Source organism: Sardina pilchardus, chromosome 21, assembly GCF_963854185.1.
Source record: "Sardina pilchardus chromosome 21, fSarPil1.1, whole genome shotgun sequence".
In the NCBI taxonomy this organism is placed as follows: domain Eukaryota; kingdom Metazoa; phylum Chordata; class Actinopteri; order Clupeiformes; family Clupeidae; genus Sardina; species Sardina pilchardus.
The window spans coordinates 23023354-23042181 of NC_085014.1; the positions used below are offsets into that span (position 1 = coordinate 23023354).

Here is an 18828-nt window from a genome sequence, read left to right on the forward strand (position 1 = left end):
AGTTACCGCGGATATTACTACCCAGGCAATACCGTTTATCGCTTAATGTCACAAGCACGATTTCTGTCCAAGGTCTAGTAGCACAATCAAGAACTGACTGCCGTCACACAAAAAACAGCGTCACCCTTTCTGTGACGCAATGAATGGAAGGGTGTACAAATGCAATTTTCTGACGCATAGCGACCCTCTGCGAAATATCAACCACGGTGCAGTTCTACATGTATTCCAGTTGCTCTCTTATAATATTGAACTTTCAGAAAAGAGACTGACCATTAGTCACTGCTAGTGTGACAGCTATATATATAACTCAGAGTGGGGAAGAAAAGAGATACACTTGAAACTGTAATATATGACAAATAAGACTGCACGTTCATAGTTGAAAGTAAAAAGCAGCACGCCAATGATACGCATTTTCTCTCACTTCTATCACATCTCTACATACTATACTGTCTCACTGTATAATTCACTGATGTCTGAATCGTACAACCCTTCAAAATGAGTCTAAAGTGATGGTATACGTGTCCATCTGTCAGAAGGTGGCATCCGCACCAAGAATCCAATGCGTCGAAATAAATTACTGCAGTTAAATCAAGATTGGACTTAACTGGATTTCAACCTGGCATTGCTGATTGTAGATGTGAAATCTAAACAGGCTAATGAATTGCACCGATAGGAAAACTCATTTCTCACCTGTAAAGTAGATGCAGCTGAATCTGTGGGTTCGGACAGGCCTGTGCTTCTGGGTAGGCTTGACACAACGTACCGCGATCCTTTTGGCGCGGGCTGTCTCACAACCAGCTTCCCTTTACGCGTCTCCGCTAGGAACATGCTGTACCAGTATGCATCATTGGAGACGAGTGTGGAATCTGCGAAGGCTGAGTTCCTGTCACTGGCCACACTGTTCCTACTGGGAGGAGCTGCTTTGCTGTGTTTGGGTTTCTGGCACTTTATTACTATGGTGACCAGTATGGTGATGAGTAACAGGAATGACACTGAGCCCAGTCCAATCACCAGATAAAGATTCAAGTCCGAAAAGATGTCATATTCCAAAGGCACTTCAGTCATGTCAGCGTAGGATTTCAGAGCGGTCTCTATCGTGGAGAGCTTGATGGTCACGGTGGCAGAGAGCGCAGGCTCTCCGTTATCCTTGGCGATCACCACTAGGCGCTGGTGACGCGCGTCTCTGTAGCTGAACATCCTCATTGTCCGGATCTCTCCGTTGTACTGATCTAAACTAAACAATGTGACATCGGTGTTCTGGAGGAACTGATATGTTATGCGAGAATTGTGAACAGAGTCTGTGTCAATAGCGATCACTTTGGCAACCAGAGATCCTTTATCGGTGTTCCTGGGGATCTTTTCCTCGACTACGGTGCCATGCGCGCGCCATGGAGACACGATCACTGGAGTGTTATCATTTTGGTCCATGATGATGATATGAACCGTGACGTTACTGCTGAGAGGAGGAACGCCTGAATCACGGGCCTCGATGTGGAAAAGAAACTCTTCCTCTATTTCATAATCAAAGGTTTTCAGTGCGTAAAGGTTGCCATTCTCTGGGTTAATAGAGAATAGCATGGACATGGAGGTGTTGGCTATCTCCTTTTCTATGATGAAATAAACAAGGTACTGGTTTTCATGGAGATCTGGATCTACAGCTGTAAGGGCAGCTAGTAGTGCTCCTGGTGCGTTATTCTCAGTCACTGGTATTGTGAAAAACGTCTGATTGAACCGAGGGACGTTGTCATTAACGTCTAGCAATTCTACAGTGATGGTCTCGTTATCAGATAATTGAGGTGTGCCTCTGTCTGTCACCGTAAATGTAATATCATATTCTGGGACCTTTTCTCTATCCAGTGGTGTTGATACAACTAATTCGTAGTAATTGTCTGAGGACTCTCTTAATAGAAAAGGCAAGTTCTTATTGATTTTAATGTCAACAACTCCATTTTCTCCAGAATCCTTATCGCTAACACTTACAACAGCAATGATAGTATCTACTTCAACATTTTCCTTTATTGTACTTTGAAATGATTTGACTGAAATTTCCGGGTGATTGTCGTTCATATCAGTAATCAATATGGTCACTTTGCATTGCCCTGATAAAGAATTGATACCCTTGTCTTTTGCTATGATCTCCATGTCATATATTTTAAAATCTTCGTAATTAACCATATCCTTTACTCTGATCTCGCCATTATCGGGATTTATAGTGAAGGTTTGTTGTGTTTTCTCGGAGGTGTAAAGGCTAAATAGATAGGTGATATCTGCGTTTGAGCCTTCATCTAAGTCAGTTGCATTCAGTTTCACAACAAGACTTCCAATGGGAGAGTTTTCTGAAAGCTGTATGCTATACCTATCCGTGTCAAACTGGGGGGCGTTGTCATTTGTGTCCAACACTTTTACTATTATACTTGCTGTGCCAGACCGTGCGGGCACTCCGCCATCGACAGCGGTGAGTATTAAACTATGGACACTTTGCTCCTCCCTGTCCAAAGCTTTTTTCAGAATTAAATCGGTAAATTTCGAGCCATCTCGCCCAGTTTGTATCTCGATACTGAAGTGGTCACTTTCACTAAGATAATACGTCTTGATCGAATTCGACCCAAGATCAGGATCCACAGCATTCGTTAAAGAGAACCGTTCACCGACTGGTGTGGATTCAGATATGTCCAAATGCATGGTGTCTCTCCGAAACTGTGGCGCATTGTCATTAATATCTAGTATTTCCAGTTCAATGTTGAACATCCGCACAGGATTTTCAATTGTGGCATCTAGTTTCAACACACACGTTTCGGCAGATTTTGCACTGCAGAGGTACTCCCTGTCAATTCTCTCAAGAATGAAAAGCTCCCCCGTTTCTTTGTTTACATCAAGGTACTTTTTGTTAGCGATATTATCCAATCGGATTTTCCTCCTACTCAGCGTTTTCACATCAAGGTCCAAATCAACAGCTAAACTCGCAACAACAGAGCCTATATCCATCTCTTCTGGAATAGAGTAATGTGTAACGGCAGATGCTAAATGCTGAAGAGATAATGAGAAAAGAAGCATGGCTGACACATACCTTATATGTGCGCTTTCGCGAGACTCCATTGTTCTGCGTTCAATCTAAGATCCTAATATTTCTTAGTGCGCCGTACTGCAGGTCATATAAAGCGATTAAGTATGAAGGATCCTGTGTTCGCGTTATTTGTCTTCTCAAAGCATGGATTTTGACTCCAGTATTTGCGACTGTCTTCGATGCAGTCTTTATGAAAAGAAAATGTCTCCTCCTTCTCTAAGAAGTTTCATGATGTCGTAAGAAAGACCCCTCATTCCATTTTCCTGACGAACAGCGACCCTCAGTGCATTCAAAATATTGGTGCAGTTTACGTACATCATATTCGAACAGGGTATACCAAAATATAGACAGTAAAAACCTATTTAAATTCTCAAACAAAGCCACCAAGACTAGCATCTGTAATTATGGCCATTATTTTGCTTTGTGTGTTCATGAGTGAAATTGCACGCATATCCGTAAAAATGATTATTTTGTAGACGTGTTCAGTGGACATATGCATGACAATTGAACTTGCGGAACGACGTTCCCAACTGTACCTTTTACTGCTGCTCTTATCAGTTAAGAGTATTGTCTTACCTGTAAAGTGGAGGTAGCCGAGCCACTGGTCTCCGTTAATCCAGTACTCCTTGGTAGACTGGACACGATGTACCTCGACCCTTTTGGCGCCGGCTGTCTTACAACCAGCTTCCCTTTACGCGTCTCCGCTAGGAACATGCTGTACCAGTATGCGTCATTGGAGACGAGTGTTGAATCTGCGAAGGCTGAGTTCCTGTCACTGGCCACACTGTTCCTACTGGGAGGAGCTGCTTTGCTGTGTTTGGGTTTCTGACACTTTATTACGATGGTGACCAGTATGGTGATCAGTAACAGAAATGACACTGAGCCCAGTCCAATCACCAGATAAAGATTCAAGTCCGAAAAGATGTCATATTCCAAAGGCACTTCAGTCAAGTCAGCGTAGGATTTCAGAGCGGTCTCTATCGTGGAGAGCTTGATGGTCACGGTGGCAGAGAGCGCAGGCTCTCCGTTGTCCTTGGCGATCACCACTAGGCGCTGGTGACGCGCGTCTCTGTAGCTGAACATCCTCATTGTCCGGATCTCTCCATTGTACTGATCTAAGCTAAACAATGTGGCATCGGTGTTCTGGAGGAACTGGTAGGTTATTCTAGAGTTATGCACAGAGTCAGTGTCGATAGCGATTACTTTTGCCACTAGAGATCCTTTGTCGGTGGACCTCGGGATTTTCTCGTCAACGACAGAGCCGTGCGCGCGCCATGGAGACACTATCACGGGACTGTTGTCATTTTGGTCGATGATGATTATGTGAACAGTGACGTTACTGCTCAGTGGCGGAATGCCCGAGTCTCTGGCCTCTATATGAAACAGAAACTCTGTCTCTATCTCATAGTCAAATGTTTTTAGCGCGTAAAGATTTCCGTTTTCAGGGTTAATAGAAAACAGCATAGACATAGATGTGTTTTTGATTTCCTTTTCTATAATGAAGTATACTAAGTACTGGTTTTCGTGGAGATCTGGGTCTAAAGCTGAGAGCGAGCTCAACAAGGCCCCTGGCGCGTTGTTCTCCATGACTCGTATGGTGTAAAATGATTGGGGAAATTGCGGTACGTTGTCATTAACGTCAAGCAACTCCAAAGTAATTGTTTCGTTATCTGACAGCGATGGGGAGCCCCTGTCTGTAACGGTAAAAGTTATGTCATACTCTGGAACTTTCTCACGGTCAAGTGGTTCTGACACAACCAGCTCGTAATAATTGTCTGATGATTTCTTGAGCGCGAATGGGATCTTATCAGGGATGTGTACATCAACTACACCATTATCCCCAGAGTCTTTGTCACTAACACTGACCACTGCAATTACAGTATCTACGGCCACGTTCTCTTTAATAGGGCTTTGGAAAGATTTAATAGATATGTCAGGATGGTTATCATTCATGTCTGTGATCAGAACTGTTATTTTACATTGACCGGATAGAGAACTTGCCCCGTTATCTTTGGCAATGACTTCCATATCATATATTCTGAAATCTTCATAATTGATAATTTCTTTAACTCTAATTTCGCCATTATTTTGATTTAAGCTAAATGCCTCTTGTGTTTTCTCGGATGTGTAGAGGCTGAATAAGTAAGTAATATCCGCGTTACTCCCCTCATCTGAATCTGTTGCATTCAGCTTAACCACCAGGCTGCCTATTGGAGAGTTTTCGGGGAGAGTGATGGTGTAACTCTCCTTGTCAAACTTAGGGGCGTTGTCGTTAGTGTCAAGCACACGGACAATGATGCTAGCTGTGCCAGAGCGCGCTGGGACACCACCGTCTACTGCAGTTAGAATCAGATTATGAACAGCCTGCTCTTCCCGGTCTAAAGCCCGTTTTAAAATCAAATCTACGAATTTAGAGCCATCTCGACCCGTCTGAATCTCTATATCAAAATCTGAACTTTCCCCCAAATAGTATGTTTTAATGGAGTTGCTGCCTGTGTCAGGATCCACGGCATTGCTAAGAGAGAAGCGCTCTCCCGCTGGAGTCGACTCGGAAATGTCTAAATGTATAGTGTCTCGTCGAAATTGAGGCGGATTGTCGTTTATGTCTACGATTTCCAGTTCTATGTTAAATATGCGCACCGGATTCTCGAGAATGACCTCCATCTTGAGAAAACATGTAGTAGCCGTCTTTGTGTTGCATAAATATTCTCTGTCCATCTTCTCTAAAATATACAGCTCGCCCGTTTCTTTGTTCACCTCCAGGTATTTTTTATTCGCGATGATGTCAAGCCTCATCTTGCGTTTACTTAACGTCTGCACATCCAGTCCCAAGTCGGTCGCTAAATTAGCAACAACCGAGCCTACATCCATTTCTTCGGGAATGGAATAGTGAGTAACAGCGAACACAGATGTGACAGTTGAAAAGACAAGAAGAAAGGCAGAGACGTACCTCTCACACGCCATCATGATCGCATGTAATTCCACGGTTACTCTACAAGCTATTGCGCAGTGTCTTGAAAATGCCAAGTAAAATCCATCCGACGGTTCACAAACTAGACCATCACAAGTGCGTGGTATAATAGTGTAAAGAATGTAATTTAGCGGTTTACATACTGCTGCGACTACGAGACGTCCACGTTCACCACAGAGAAAGCGAGCGTGTCCCAGAAATGACGCATGACGCACAGCGTCAAGGAAACGATAAAGCGTTTTGTTGGGAAACAGCGACTCTCAGTGTGATTGGCAAGAAAACACAAGGCTTGACGTGGTGGCCGCATAAATTCCATTTGTCGCTCCATCTTACACGACCAGAGTAGTATACACTCTATAAACGATACAGTTCACCTGATCACTCCTGGTATCGGTGTGATTGTATTAAGCACAGCTTGATATGTTGTTATTGACCAGTTAGAACAGCAACGGTATGCATCTGTCGTAGTAGCAAAAGAGGATGGCGTTTCAGTACTATGATTGTGCAAACCTTCAAGTAGCTTATTGCATTAAACATGCTTAACTTATGTATGAATTCTGTATGGACGACACCATAACGAGTGCATATTATCCATACATACAATTCTGGACAACAACGCAATAGCATTTAAACATTGCAGTTTGCCCAAAGAGAGAAAAAAAATGGATAAAGGAGACCAATATGCTCTTACCTGTAAAGTGGAGGTGGCCGAGCCACTGGTCTCCGTTAATCCAGTACTCCTGGGTAGACTGGACACGATGTACCTCGACCCTTTTGGCGCCGGCTGTCTGACAACCAGCTTCCCTTTACGCGTCTCCGCTAGGAACATGCTGTACCAGTATGCGTCATTGGAGACGAGTGTTGAATCTGCGAAAGCTGAGTTCCTGTCACTGGCCACACTGTTCCTACTGGGAGGAGCTGCTTTGCTGTGTTTGGGTTTCTGGCACTTTATTACTATGGTGACCAGTATGGTGATGAGTAACAGGAATGACACTGAGCCCAGTCCAATCACCAGATAAAGATTCAAGTCCGAAAAGATGTCATATTCCAAAGGCACTTCAGTCATGTCAGCGTAGGATTTCAGAGCGGTCTCTATCGTGGAGATCTTGATGGTCACGGTGGCAGAGAGCGCAGGCTCTCCGTTATCCTTGGCGATCACCACTAGGCGCTGGTGACGCGCGTCTCTATAGCTGAACATTCTCATGGTCCGGATCTCTCCATTGTACTGATCTAAACTAAACAATGTAGCATCCGTGTTCTGCAGGAACTGGTACGTTATGCGAGAATTGTGCACAGAGTCCGTGTCAATAGCGATCACTTTGGCAACAAGAGATCCTTTATCGGTGTTCCTGGGGATCTTTTCCTCAACCACGGTGCCATGCGCGCGCCATGGAGACACGATCACTGGAGTGTTATCATTTTGGTCCATGATGATGATATGAACTGTGACGTTACTGCTGAGAGGAGGAACGCCTGAATCACGGGCCTCAATGTGGAAAAGAAACTCCTTTTCTATCTCATAATCAAACGTTTTCAGTGCGTAAAGGTTGCCATTCTCTGGGTTAATAGAGAATAGCATGGACATGGAGGTGTTGGCTATCTCCTTTTCGATGATGAAATAAACGAGGTACTGGTTTTCGTGTAAATCTGGATCTAAAGCTGTAATCGAGGTTAGCAGTGCACCTGGTGAGTTATTTTCTGTAACAGGTATTGTGTAGAACGTCTGATTGAACCGAGGAATGTTATCATTAACATCAAGAAGTTCTAGCGTTATTGTCTCATTATCAGATAGCTGAGAACTTCCCCTGTCAGTGACAGTAAATATGATGTCATACTCGGGAACCTTTTCTCTATCCAGAGGTTTTGCTACAACTAATTCATAATAGTTGTCTGCAGATCCCTTCAAGGCAAATGGTAAATTATTGTCAATTTTAATATCTACAACACCGTTGTCCCCGGAATCTTTATCGCTGACACTTACAACAGCAATGACTGTACCGACGTCAATGTTTTCCTTCACTGTACTTTGAAATGACTTGACTGAAATTTCCGGATGATTATCATTCATGTCAGTTATTGGAATGGTTAATTTGCATCGCCCCGACAAAGGGTTTATGCCCTTGTCCTTTGCTATTATCTCCATGTCATAAATTTTGAAATCCTCGTAATTCACCATGTCCTTTACTCTAATCTCGCCGTTATCAGGATTTAAAGTAAACGTTTGTTGTGTTTTCTCTGATGTGTATAGACTGAATAGGTATGTGATTTCTGCATTTGAGCCTTCATCCAGGTCTGTTGCATTTAATTTTACAACAAGACTTCCAATGGGCGAGTTTTCGGATAGCTGTATCGTGTAGCTTTCCTTATCAAACTGTGGTGTGTTGTCGTTTGTATCTAACACCCTGACGACAATGCTGGCTGTACCGGACCGTGCAGGAATCCCACCATCCACAGCAGTAAGTATTAAATTATGGATATTTTGTTTTTCCCGGTCAAGTGATTTTTTCAAAACAAGATCAGTGAATTTAGTTCCATCTCGCCCAGTCTGTATTTCTAGGTTGAAATGATCGTTTTCACTAAGATAATATGTTTTGATTGAATTCGAGCCTATATCAGGATCCACAGCATTGGTTAAAGAGAATCGCTCACCAACCGGGGTGGATTCAGATATGTCCAGATGCATAGTATCTCGTCGGAAATGCGGTGCGTTATCGTTGATGTCTAATATTTCCAATTCGATATTAAACATTCGAACAGGATTTTCAATTGTAGCGTCTAATTTCAGCACGCACGCGGATGCTGATTTGGTAGTGCAAAGATATTCTCTGTCAATCCGTTCTAATATATAGAGATCCCCCGTCTCTTTGTTTATTTCAAGGTATTTTTTGTTAGCCACATTGTCCAGCCGCATTTTCCTCCTGCTCAGTGTTTTCACGTCAAGGTTTAAATCAGCGGCTAGATTCGCAACAACGGTGCCTATCTCCATCTCTTCGGGTATGGAATAATGATTAACAGCAGATGCTGATTTTAGAATTGAGGAGAAAATCAGGAAAACAGCTACATACCCCCTCCACTGAAATGAGTTTTTGTGGTTCTCCATTGTTCTGCAGAAGCGATTGTTATATCCACACACGGCAGACAATACAAGTCACACATTGAACTGGAATTAAAAATGTCCCGTCGCCCTTTCACATCAGATCCACAAAGGCTATTTTTTAAGAACGAGGTGCATCAGTTCGATCTGCAGTCACAATGGAAGAAGAATATCTCCTCCCTTATGACGGCATATATCATAGCGTCACCAACGGAGCGCCCGTCACCCAATACATTTCGGTGATCAACAGCGACCCTCTGTGTATTCATAGGATCGGTGCACTCTGAATAAATCATGTTGACCAGCAGTTGTTTTGAAAACGAATGGTATAAGAGCCGTTCACAATTACACCATTGTATTGTATGCAAGTATCTTAGTTCGGTTCCGTTTAACACCTGTGTAGTGTCACTGCACCTCACTGCCCATTGCACTCATCAACATCTTGCACCATCTTACGCACTGTGTTTACGCAACAACCTTCAATAATGCAACGAATGGATGCCATTTGGATGTAAAGACAAGTGCATGTGTTGCACATGTAGATGAAGGAAAACAACTCTCACCTGCAGTGTAGATGCAGCTGAATCGCTGGTCTGTGAAATTCCTGTCCCTCTGGGTAGACTGGACACGATGTACCGCGATCCTTTTGGCGCCGGCTGTCTCACAACCAGCTTCCCTTTACGCGTCTCCGCTAGGAACATGCTGTACCAGTATGCGTCATTGGAGACGAGTGTGGAATCTGCGAAGGCTGAGTTCCTGTCACTGGCCACACTGTTCCTACTGGGAGGAGCTGCTTTGCTGTGTTTGGGTTTCTGGCACTTTATTACGATGGTAACCAGTATGGTGATGAGCAACAGAAATGACACTGAGCCCAGTCCAATCACCAGATAAAGATTCAAGTCCGAAAAGATGTCATATTCCAAAGGTACTTCAGTCAAGTCAGCGTAGGATTTCAGAGCGGTCTCTATCGTGGAGAGCTTGATGGTCACGGTGGCAGAGAGCGCAGGCTCTCCGTTGTCCTTGGCGATCACCACTAGGCGCTGGTGACGCGCGTCTCTGTAGCTGAACATCCTCATGGTGCGTATTTCTCCATTATATTGATCAAGGCTGAATAAAGTAGCGTCCGTATTCTGTAGAAACTGATAAGTTATTCTCGAGTTATGCACGGAATCCGTATCAATGGCGATCACCTTGGACACAAGAGATCCCTTATCAGTGGATCTTGGAATCTTCTCTTCGACCACTGAGCCGTGCGCTCGCCATGGAGAGACGATTACTGGAGTGTTGTCATTCTGGTCCATGATAATGATGTGAACTGTCACGTTACTGCTCAGTGGAGGAACGCCTGAATCTCTGGCCTCGATGTGAAAAAGAAACTCTTTCTCTATCTCATAGTCAAATGTCTTTAACGCGTAAAGGTTCCCATTCTCGGGGTTAATGGAGAACAGCATGGACATGGACGTGTTCGCGATTTCTTTCTCTATTATGAAATAAACTAGATATTGGTTTTCATGGAGATCTGGATCAAATGCTGAAAGTGAGCTCAACAACGCCCCTGGGGCGTTATTCTCCATTACCGGTATGGTGTAGAATGATTGTGGGAACTGAGGCACGTTGTCATTAACATCTAGCAGTTCTAATGTAATAGTTTCATTATCTGATAAGGGCGGAGAGCCTCTATCTATCACTGTAAAAGTGATATCATATTCAGGGACTTTTTCTCGATCCAATGGCTCTGACACAATCAGCTCGTAATAATTATCTGAAGATTCCCTTAATGTAAAGGGCAGGTTCTTAGGGACGTGGAGGTCAACTACACCATTGTCCCCAGAGTCTTTATCGCTAACACTCACTACCGCAATAACGGTATCGGTGGCCACGTTCTCTTTAATAGGACTCTGGAAAGACTTAATTGATATCTCAGGATGGTTGTCATTCATATCTGTAATCAAAATAGTTATTTTACATTGGCCTGATAGAGAATGTGTCCCTTTATCCTTTGCAATGACTTCCATGTCATAAATTCTGAAATCTTCGTAATTGATCATTTCTTTAACCCTAATTTCGCCATTATTTTGATTCAAACTAAATGCCTCTTGTGTTTTCTCAGAAGTGTAGAGACTGAATGAGTACGTAATATCCGCATTACTTCCCTCATCTGAATCTGTTGCATTCAGTTTAACAACCAGGCTGCCTATGGGAGAGTTTTCGGGGAGAGTGATGGTGTAACTCTCCTTGTCAAACTTAGGGGCGTTGTCGTTAGTGTCAAGCACACGAACAATGATGCTGGCTGTGCCAGAGCGCGCTGGGACACCACCGTCTACTGCAGTTAGAATCAGATTATGAACAGCCTGCTCTTCCCGGTCTAAAGTCCTCTTTAAAATCAAATCTACAAATTTAGAGCCATCTCGACCTGTCTGAATCTCAATATCAAAATCGGAATTCTCTGCCAAATTGTATGTTTTGATAGAATTGCTCCCTATATCGAGATCCACGGCATTGCTTAGGGAGAAACGTTCGCCAGCGGGTGTAGACTCAGATATATCTAAATGTATTGTATCCCTTCGAAAATTAGGAGAATTATCGTTTATGTCTAAAATTTCAAGTTCAATATTAAATATGCGCACCGGATTATCGAGGATAACCTCCATCTTGAGAATGCACGCAGTAGCAGTCTTGCTACATAAATATTCCCTGTCCATCTTTTCTAAAATGTACAACTCGCCAGTTTCTTTGTTCACCTCTAGGTATTTTTTATTCGCGATGATGTCAAGTCTCATCTTGCGTTTACTTAACGTTTTCACGTCCAGTCCCAAATCCGCAGCTAAATTAGCCACAACCGAGCCTACATCCATTTCTTCGGGAATGGAATAGTGCGTTACAGCGAGCACAGATGTTATAGTTGAAAAAATAAGAAAGACAGAGACGTACCTCTTCCTTTGTACCATGGCCGCTAATTCCATTATTATTGTTTCCACTTTTGCGCAGTGTATACAAACACGAAGAATTACAATCCCTCCAGTGCTTAACAAAGTCCAAAATCACAGCGGCGTGACATTATGTTTAAAGAAAATATCATTTAGCCGTTTCGAAGACTGTTCGGAGACCACGATGCTCACCACACACAACGAGAATGCGTCCCTTTATGACGAAACATACTGGCGTCCAGGGAACGATTATGCGCTTTGCTGGTGAACAGCGACTCTCAGCGTAACTGGTAAGACAATACAGCATGGATTTGACATCAAATTATAGCCTCACAACGTTTCCTGCTGCCCCAGTTTACCCAGCAAGAATATCCCTTGATAACAGTTTACATCGGACGTCATTGTACACTACTGAGCTGCTACTTAGTATTGATATGTTAGTGTTGACCTTGTAATCTAGTAAAGCCACAGAACAGCAGCCTACCAAACAATGACGCGCTCCTGTTGTAGCAAACTGGTTAGAAGAAACGGATGACATTTCAGCACTAGTCAAGTGGACAGCGTCCATTCAAAGCGTCACCACACCACACACGTCTGTATTTCTTACATGTTCTGTTCCCCTAAATATGTCTGACATGAATGTATGTGCAAGTCATCGGGATTGTAATGGACAATGAAAAAAAATCACTTGTAAGAAGTTATATTTTACAGCGATAAAGAATGGTAAGTAGATGTTACATTTTACCTGGAGCGTAGAAGCAGCGGAATCGCTTGTCTCAGTCACACCAGTGCTTCTTGGAAGGCTGGACACGATGTATCTGGACCCTTTTGGCGCCGGCTGTCTTACAACCAGCTTCCCTTTACGCGTCTCCGCTAGGAACATACTGTACCAGTATGCGTCATTGGAGACGAGTGTTGAATCTGCGAAGGCTGAGTTCCTGTCACTGGCCACACTGTTCCTACTGGGAGGAGCTGCTTTGCTGTGTTTGGGTTTCTGGCACTTTATTACGATGGTGACCAGTATGGTGATCAGTAACAGAAATGACACTGAGCCCAGTCCAATCACCAGATAAAGATTCAAGTCCGAAAAGATGTCATATTCCAAAGGTACTTCAGTCAAGTCAGCGTAGGATTTCAGGGCTGTTTCCACTGTAGACAGTTTGATTGTGACTGTGGCAGATAGACCGGGTTCTCCGTTGTCCTTTGCAATCACCACTAGCCGCTGGTGACGCGCATCTCTGTAACTGAACATCCTCATTGTCCGGATCTCTCCATTGTACTGGTCCAGACTAAATAAAGTAGCGTCCGTGTTCTGAAGGAACTGATATGTTATGCGAGAATTGTGCACAGAGTCTGTGTCAATGGCGATGACTTTGGCCACTAGTGATCCTTTGTCGGTGGATCTCGGGATCTTTTCCTCCACCACAGAGCCGTGCGCACGCCACGGTGAGACAATAACGGGAGTGTTGTCGTTTTGATCCATGATAATGATGTGAACGGTCACGTTGCTGCTCAGTGGAGGAACACCGGAATCTCTGGCCTCGATGTGAAAAAGAAACTCCTTTTCTATCTCATAGTCAAAAGTCTTCAGTGCGTAAAGGTTACCGTTCTCGGGATTGATGGAGAATAGCATTGACATTGATGTATTTACGATTTCCCTTTCTATGATAAAATAAACAAGATACTGGTTTTCATGCAGGTCAGGATCCAAAGCTGTCAGCGAGCTTAACAGTGCTCCGGGTGCGTTGTTTTCCAGAACAGGAATAGTATAGAAGGACTGGGGGAACCGAGGCGCATTGTCATTGACGTCCAGTAGGTGAACAGTAATGGTTTCGTTGTCAGACAGAGGTGGTGTCCCGCTATCGGTCACCACGAGCGTTATATCGTATTCTGGTATCTCTTCACGGTCTAATGGCTGTGCGACTATCAGTTCATAATGGGACTCGGATGTCTTGTTTAAAAGAAATGGTATTTTTTTGTTTATCGTCAGATTAACTTTGCCGTTGTCGCCAGTGTCTCTGTCACTAATTCCCACTAGTGCTATAACTGTACCAACGGCGACGTTCTCTTTTAACGTGTTTTTCAGAGATTTTACAGTTATTTCGGGATAGTTGTCGTTCATGTCGGTTACATGTACCGTTACTCTGCACTGTCCAGTAAGAGGAACAGGACCATTGTCTTTAGCCTCAATATGCATTTCGTAAATGTTCATATCCTCGAAATCAATAGTGCCTTTAACAGTAATTTCACCTGAGGTCGGATTAAGAGAGAACATCTCTTGCGTTTTCTCAGATGTGTATAGAGTGAAGTGGTAAGTCACCTCTGCGTTCACGCCCTCGTCTGCGTCAGTTGCGCTCAATTTAGTTACTAGAGTTCCGATTGGAGAATTCTCACTCATATTTACAGAGTAAGCATGACGCTCAAACTGAGGGGCGTTGTCATTCGTATCTTGTACACGAACAATGATGTTGGCTGTACCCGAGCGGACTGGGACTCCGCCATCCACAGCCGTGAGAATTAAGTTATGCACAGCCTGATGTTCGCGGTCTAAGTCTTTCTTCATAACTAAATCAACATACTTTGTACCATCACTGCCAGAGTGAATATCAATTGTAAAATGTTCGCTTTCACTGAGTCGGTATGTTTTAACCGTATTAGAGCCAACATCCGGGTCTAATGCGTTTGGTAAAGAAAATCTCTCCCCTGGCGTTGCTGACTCTGATACATCTAGCTCCACTCTGTCCATTCTAAAATGAGGCGCGTTGTCATTAATATCCGTGATTTCTAGTTCAATATTGAATATGCGCAGTGGGCTTTTAATTATTACGTCCAACTTTATATAACATGTTGTCTTCTGCTGACAAAGGTTTTCTCGGTCTATCTTTTCGTTAATATAAAGTTCTCCTGTTCTTTTATTCACCTCTAAATATTTCTTACTGTGTAAAAAGTCCAGCTTTACCTCGCGTTGTGCCAGATCGCTCAAGTCCAGTCCCAAATCAGCAGCCAGATTGGCGACCACGGATCCTCTTTCCATTTCCTCCGGTATGGAGTAACGAGTCACAGACAAAGCCATCCACCACGTCGTGCAAAACACAAAGAGGAACGATAAATACATCCTTTCCAGTTCCATGATGAAGCATTAATTGAACTCCTTGGTGTGAAAACAAATGTGTGAGTTTCCACAGTTATCTTCTTCAGATAAATTTGTAAAAGGAGATGCCGAATGGTTCACACTGAAATATACAGGCAGTCTCACTATAGTCTCACAACAGAGTAAGATAGATGTGCATGCTGTCCCTATAAAAAGGACAAGTGTGATGGCATTTACTGGCGAACAGCGACACGATGTGACCACAATGAGCACTTCAGAATGTTTGCTCCATCACGTCACAAACGTGCGCATTATACGTCACGACTGCATTTTCAGCACCACAACGCCGGACAGCGACGAGTCTGGCATTTTTAGTTTAAAACGCTAATCACCTGGGCTCAGTTTTAAATGTAGCTTTTAAGAAAGGGTGACATAATCAAACCTTTTTATACAGCTTTTTTGTCTATCAAGCTCTGACAGATTCCTTCCCATAAATTCAGCAAGGAGTAAGGGAAGCCATTAGGGACATTACAAAATGCATTTTAGGTCACAGAGGTTCAAGTACATCTGAAATGGGATAGCTGAAAAGCCTGACAATCTCCCAAGGGAGTTGGGAAGGGATATACTAATTTCCTTGTGTACAAATACAACATATTCTTCTTTTCTCAATTGGTGATACAGTATCTGTCTACAGAAATATGCACATATATCACATATTTGTTATCTATGATTTAACCAGTTGAGCAAAGTGTTAACGCTCAATAATAGCACAATAATTAATTGCTACAGTTTTGGAAATGCTGTGTGTGTGTGTGTGTGTGTGTGTGTGTGTGTGTGTGTGTGTGTGTGTGTGTGTGTGACCAAGCAAGAGAGCGATTGGGAGGGAGAGGGGCATGAGGAGAATGTGCATGTCCTGAAACACAGTCTGAAAAAAAAAAATGCTTTAAACATAGACATGAAAAAATCAATAGATGTTTTATTTACTTGCATGAGTAGCATGACTTGAAGTGAGAGAGTAGCATCTTTGACATTGTTCTCAGTGGGATTTTGATCAGATATAGATTTCTATAAACAGAGAACTATAGTTATGGTCAAATAAATGGCATTTCTGTAAAGGTGAGCAGGGAATGTTGTCAAACTTGGACTGGAATATTATCTTAAGTTGTGGCAGCTTACATACACCTTGAACATAAAAGTAACAAATCATTTCTTGAAATGTACATATGGCACCCACTATCATAACTAACCCGCTGAACACAGAAAAGTTTGAAATATAAATACCTGGCTCCATTAAACAAAGTTGTATTACATTATATGTCACATTTTTACTTTGGAGGGGGAATTGTGCTTTCTTCAGTTTAGGGTGACCTTGATCGGTAACACTTTATATTAGCACACACATATTCACCAGTAATTAGCTGCTTACTAACATGTATATTAGTAGCATACTAGCCATTTGTTAGTCATTATAAGTCACTAATTAATACCTTATTCTGCAAGACCTTATTCTACCCTTACTAGACCCTTAATTAAGAATTTCCCCTATGTAAGCTCCTAATTACCCCTTATTCATAGTTATTAAATAAGTTGCTGCATATGAATTATGACCTAAATATGCATGGCTCAGTATGGGGCTTGTAAGGTGGTAGTACCACAAGAACAGTTATTCGCACCGAATAGTACTTATCAAAAATGGTCTATTCAAATGGAACTAGACACTAAACCACCAGTGCTAATAGTGTACAAATAACTAATAATTAAGTCTTTGTAATGCCAAATATGTTCCCTATTCTAAAGTTGTGTCTTTGTTCACATTTAATTCACAATTCATTTGGCACTTATTAACCCCCATGTGTTCCCTAAACTAAAGTTGCCTCCTATTCACACTTATTAACTGTATTACAGCACATAGTAGGCTACACAAGAAGCAGACAGCTAAGTTAGCACAAATACAAAATATATAATGAATACGAGATAGCGAGAAAGGCGAACCTGGATATATTTGTATGCTAACTTTCTTGGCTCCTGAGTACTCAAAAGTCTCAAACTCAAAACTATTTTTTTAAGTGTGAAGGGTCATAAGACTTCCGGTGTGAATAAGTTGTGGGTTTGCTATTTGGTCTACTGTATGTTGTATCAAATTCTCTGTTCTTTTCCTTACGGACAGCATCTTATTCTTCCCTACTGACCTCAAACAGCAGAGCTAAGGATTGAATCACACCAGATTTCTCCTTTAGTATGAGGCAGTATACATACATGGGGGTTAATAGTGCCAAATTATTTGTGAATTAATAGTGAACAAAGATCCAACTTTAGAATAGGGAACATATTTGGCATTACAAAGACTTAATTATTAGTTGTTTGTACACTATTAGCACATGTGGTTAAGTGTCTAGTTCAGTTTGAATAGACCATCTTTGATAAGTATTATTAGGGGTGAATAACTGTTCTTGTTGTACTACCACCTTACAAGCCCCATACTGAGCCATGTATATTTAAGTCATAATTCATATGCAACAACTTATTTCATAACTATGAATAAGGGGTAATTAGGAGCTTACATAGGGGAAATTCTTAATTAAGGGTCTAGTAAGGGTAGAATAAGGTCTTGCTGAATAAGGTATTAATTAGTGACTTATAATGACTAACAAATGGCTAGTATGCTACTAATATACATGTTAGTAAGCAGCTAATTACTGGTGAATATGTGTGTGCTAATATAAAGTGTTACCGTCATCTTCTTGTTTTCAAATAACAGGATGCGTTACCGTCGCAACTTCTGGTCGCATGTCAGTCACCATTATGTTAAGCCCACCCACCGACTCTATACACGCTGTGATTGGAACGCTGGTGCTGGGGGTTCTCAGCTCCCTGGCTCAATGGATCGTGCCTAGACTGCCCCGCCAGGGCCGCTAGGGGCGTCTAGATTTCTAGGCTAACTCGGAGGAGTAAAAAAAAAAGAACACTTACTTTTGAAATTATTTCAATGTAATGTACAGAGAAATTATTATTAAATAAAGATGTGTTCATCTTTTGGGAATAAACTACAACATGACTGTTGTCTTTTGTAATTGAAGAAATGCTAATGACTGTTTGTTTGTTTATTTGTTTCTTTGTTTGTTTTCTTGTTTAAATCAAACACAATAAAATAAAAAAGACTAGTATGCTTGATGTCCAACTTGCCTAACATGCTTAGACTTCTTAAGATATATAATATTAATATATTTCTCCTCTAGTGGCATTTACAAACTTTCTATGTTCTGTCTCTACCTTTTCTGTTCCATACATTGTAGGTCTTTGTAATATTCATCTGACCCCATGCCTCCACCTGCTGGGCTTGCGCTGCAACTGCAGGGACATCGGTGCACACAGTCTGGTTGAATGTAGGCTGTATCTGGTTGAAACAATTAAACATAGTGACATGTCAACAATATATAAGCAATATTATAGAAAGACTGGTGTCCAAAGACTCATGTTACTTTAGTCCAAAGTCATGCCTAACAATGAAACTTATCAGTGAGTGAAACAGCAGATTCATTTTTTGTGTAAAAGATAATGTGTTTACTGTACACTCATTCTACAGTGGTTACATAACTCAAAAAATATTTGTGCAGTGACCATGTCTTTTTTCAGCAATTACACCTTCAGCACATATGACTTTGTATTGACATGAATTAAAAA

At 42.2% G+C, this 18828-nt stretch overlaps 4 protein-coding genes across 4 annotated transcripts; all 4 read right to left on the bottom strand.

Moving 5' to 3' along the window:
* Positions 1 to 120: 120 nt before the first annotated feature.
* On the bottom strand, positions 121 to 3096 carry LOC134069432 (protocadherin alpha-C2-like). The gene is made up of 2 exons (XM_062525398.1): positions 691 to 3096; positions 121 to 129 (listed from the first exon to the last, which is right to left on the bottom strand). Exons 1-2 carry the CDS (start codon positions 3094 to 3096, stop codon positions 121 to 123), a joined length of 2415 nt encoding a protein of 804 aa, XP_062381382.1.
* A 526-nt stretch (positions 3097 to 3622) lies between these two features.
* On the bottom strand, positions 3623 to 6110 carry LOC134069433 (protocadherin alpha-C2-like). The gene has a single exon (XM_062525400.1). The coding sequence runs from the start codon at positions 6029 to 6031 to the stop codon at positions 3623 to 3625; it is 2409 nt and encodes an 802-aa protein (XP_062381384.1). The 5' UTR covers positions 6032 to 6110.
* A 52-nt stretch (positions 6111 to 6162) lies between these two features.
* On the bottom strand, positions 6163 to 9135 carry LOC134069434 (protocadherin alpha-C2-like). The gene is made up of 2 exons (XM_062525401.1): positions 6727 to 9135; positions 6163 to 6186 (listed from the first exon to the last, which is right to left on the bottom strand). The coding sequence occupies exons 1-2, from the start codon at positions 9133 to 9135 to the stop codon at positions 6163 to 6165; spliced, it is 2433 nt and encodes an 810-aa protein (XP_062381385.1).
* A 473-nt stretch (positions 9136 to 9608) lies between these two features.
* On the bottom strand, positions 9609 to 12164 carry LOC134069435 (protocadherin alpha-C2-like). The gene has a single exon (XM_062525402.1). It carries the CDS (start codon positions 12090 to 12092, stop codon positions 9609 to 9611), a length of 2484 nt encoding a protein of 827 aa, XP_062381386.1. The 5' UTR covers positions 12093 to 12164.
* Positions 12165 to 18828: the final 6664 nt, after the last annotated feature.

Bases quoted from the DNA above. Each gene is read 5' to 3' on its own strand.
- LOC134069435 (XM_062525402.1), bottom strand. From the start codon at position 12,092: ATGGAATTAGCGGCCATGGTACAAAGGAAGAGGTACGTCTCTGTCTTT.
- LOC134069432 (XM_062525398.1), bottom strand. From the start codon at position 3,096: ATGGAGTCTCGCGAAAGCGCACATATAAGGTATGTGTCAGCCATGCTT.
- LOC134069434 (XM_062525401.1), bottom strand. From the start codon at position 9,135: ATGGAGAACCACAAAAACTCATTTCAGTGGAGGGGGTATGTAGCTGTT. The intron at 6,187-6,726 runs GTAAGAGCATAT...GACGTCTCGTAG, and splicing joins CGGCCACCTCCACTTTACAG to TCGCAGCAGTATGTAAACCG.
- LOC134069433 (XM_062525400.1), bottom strand. From the start codon at position 6,031: ATGATGGCGTGTGAGAGGTACGTCTCTGCCTTTCTTCTTGTCTTTTCA.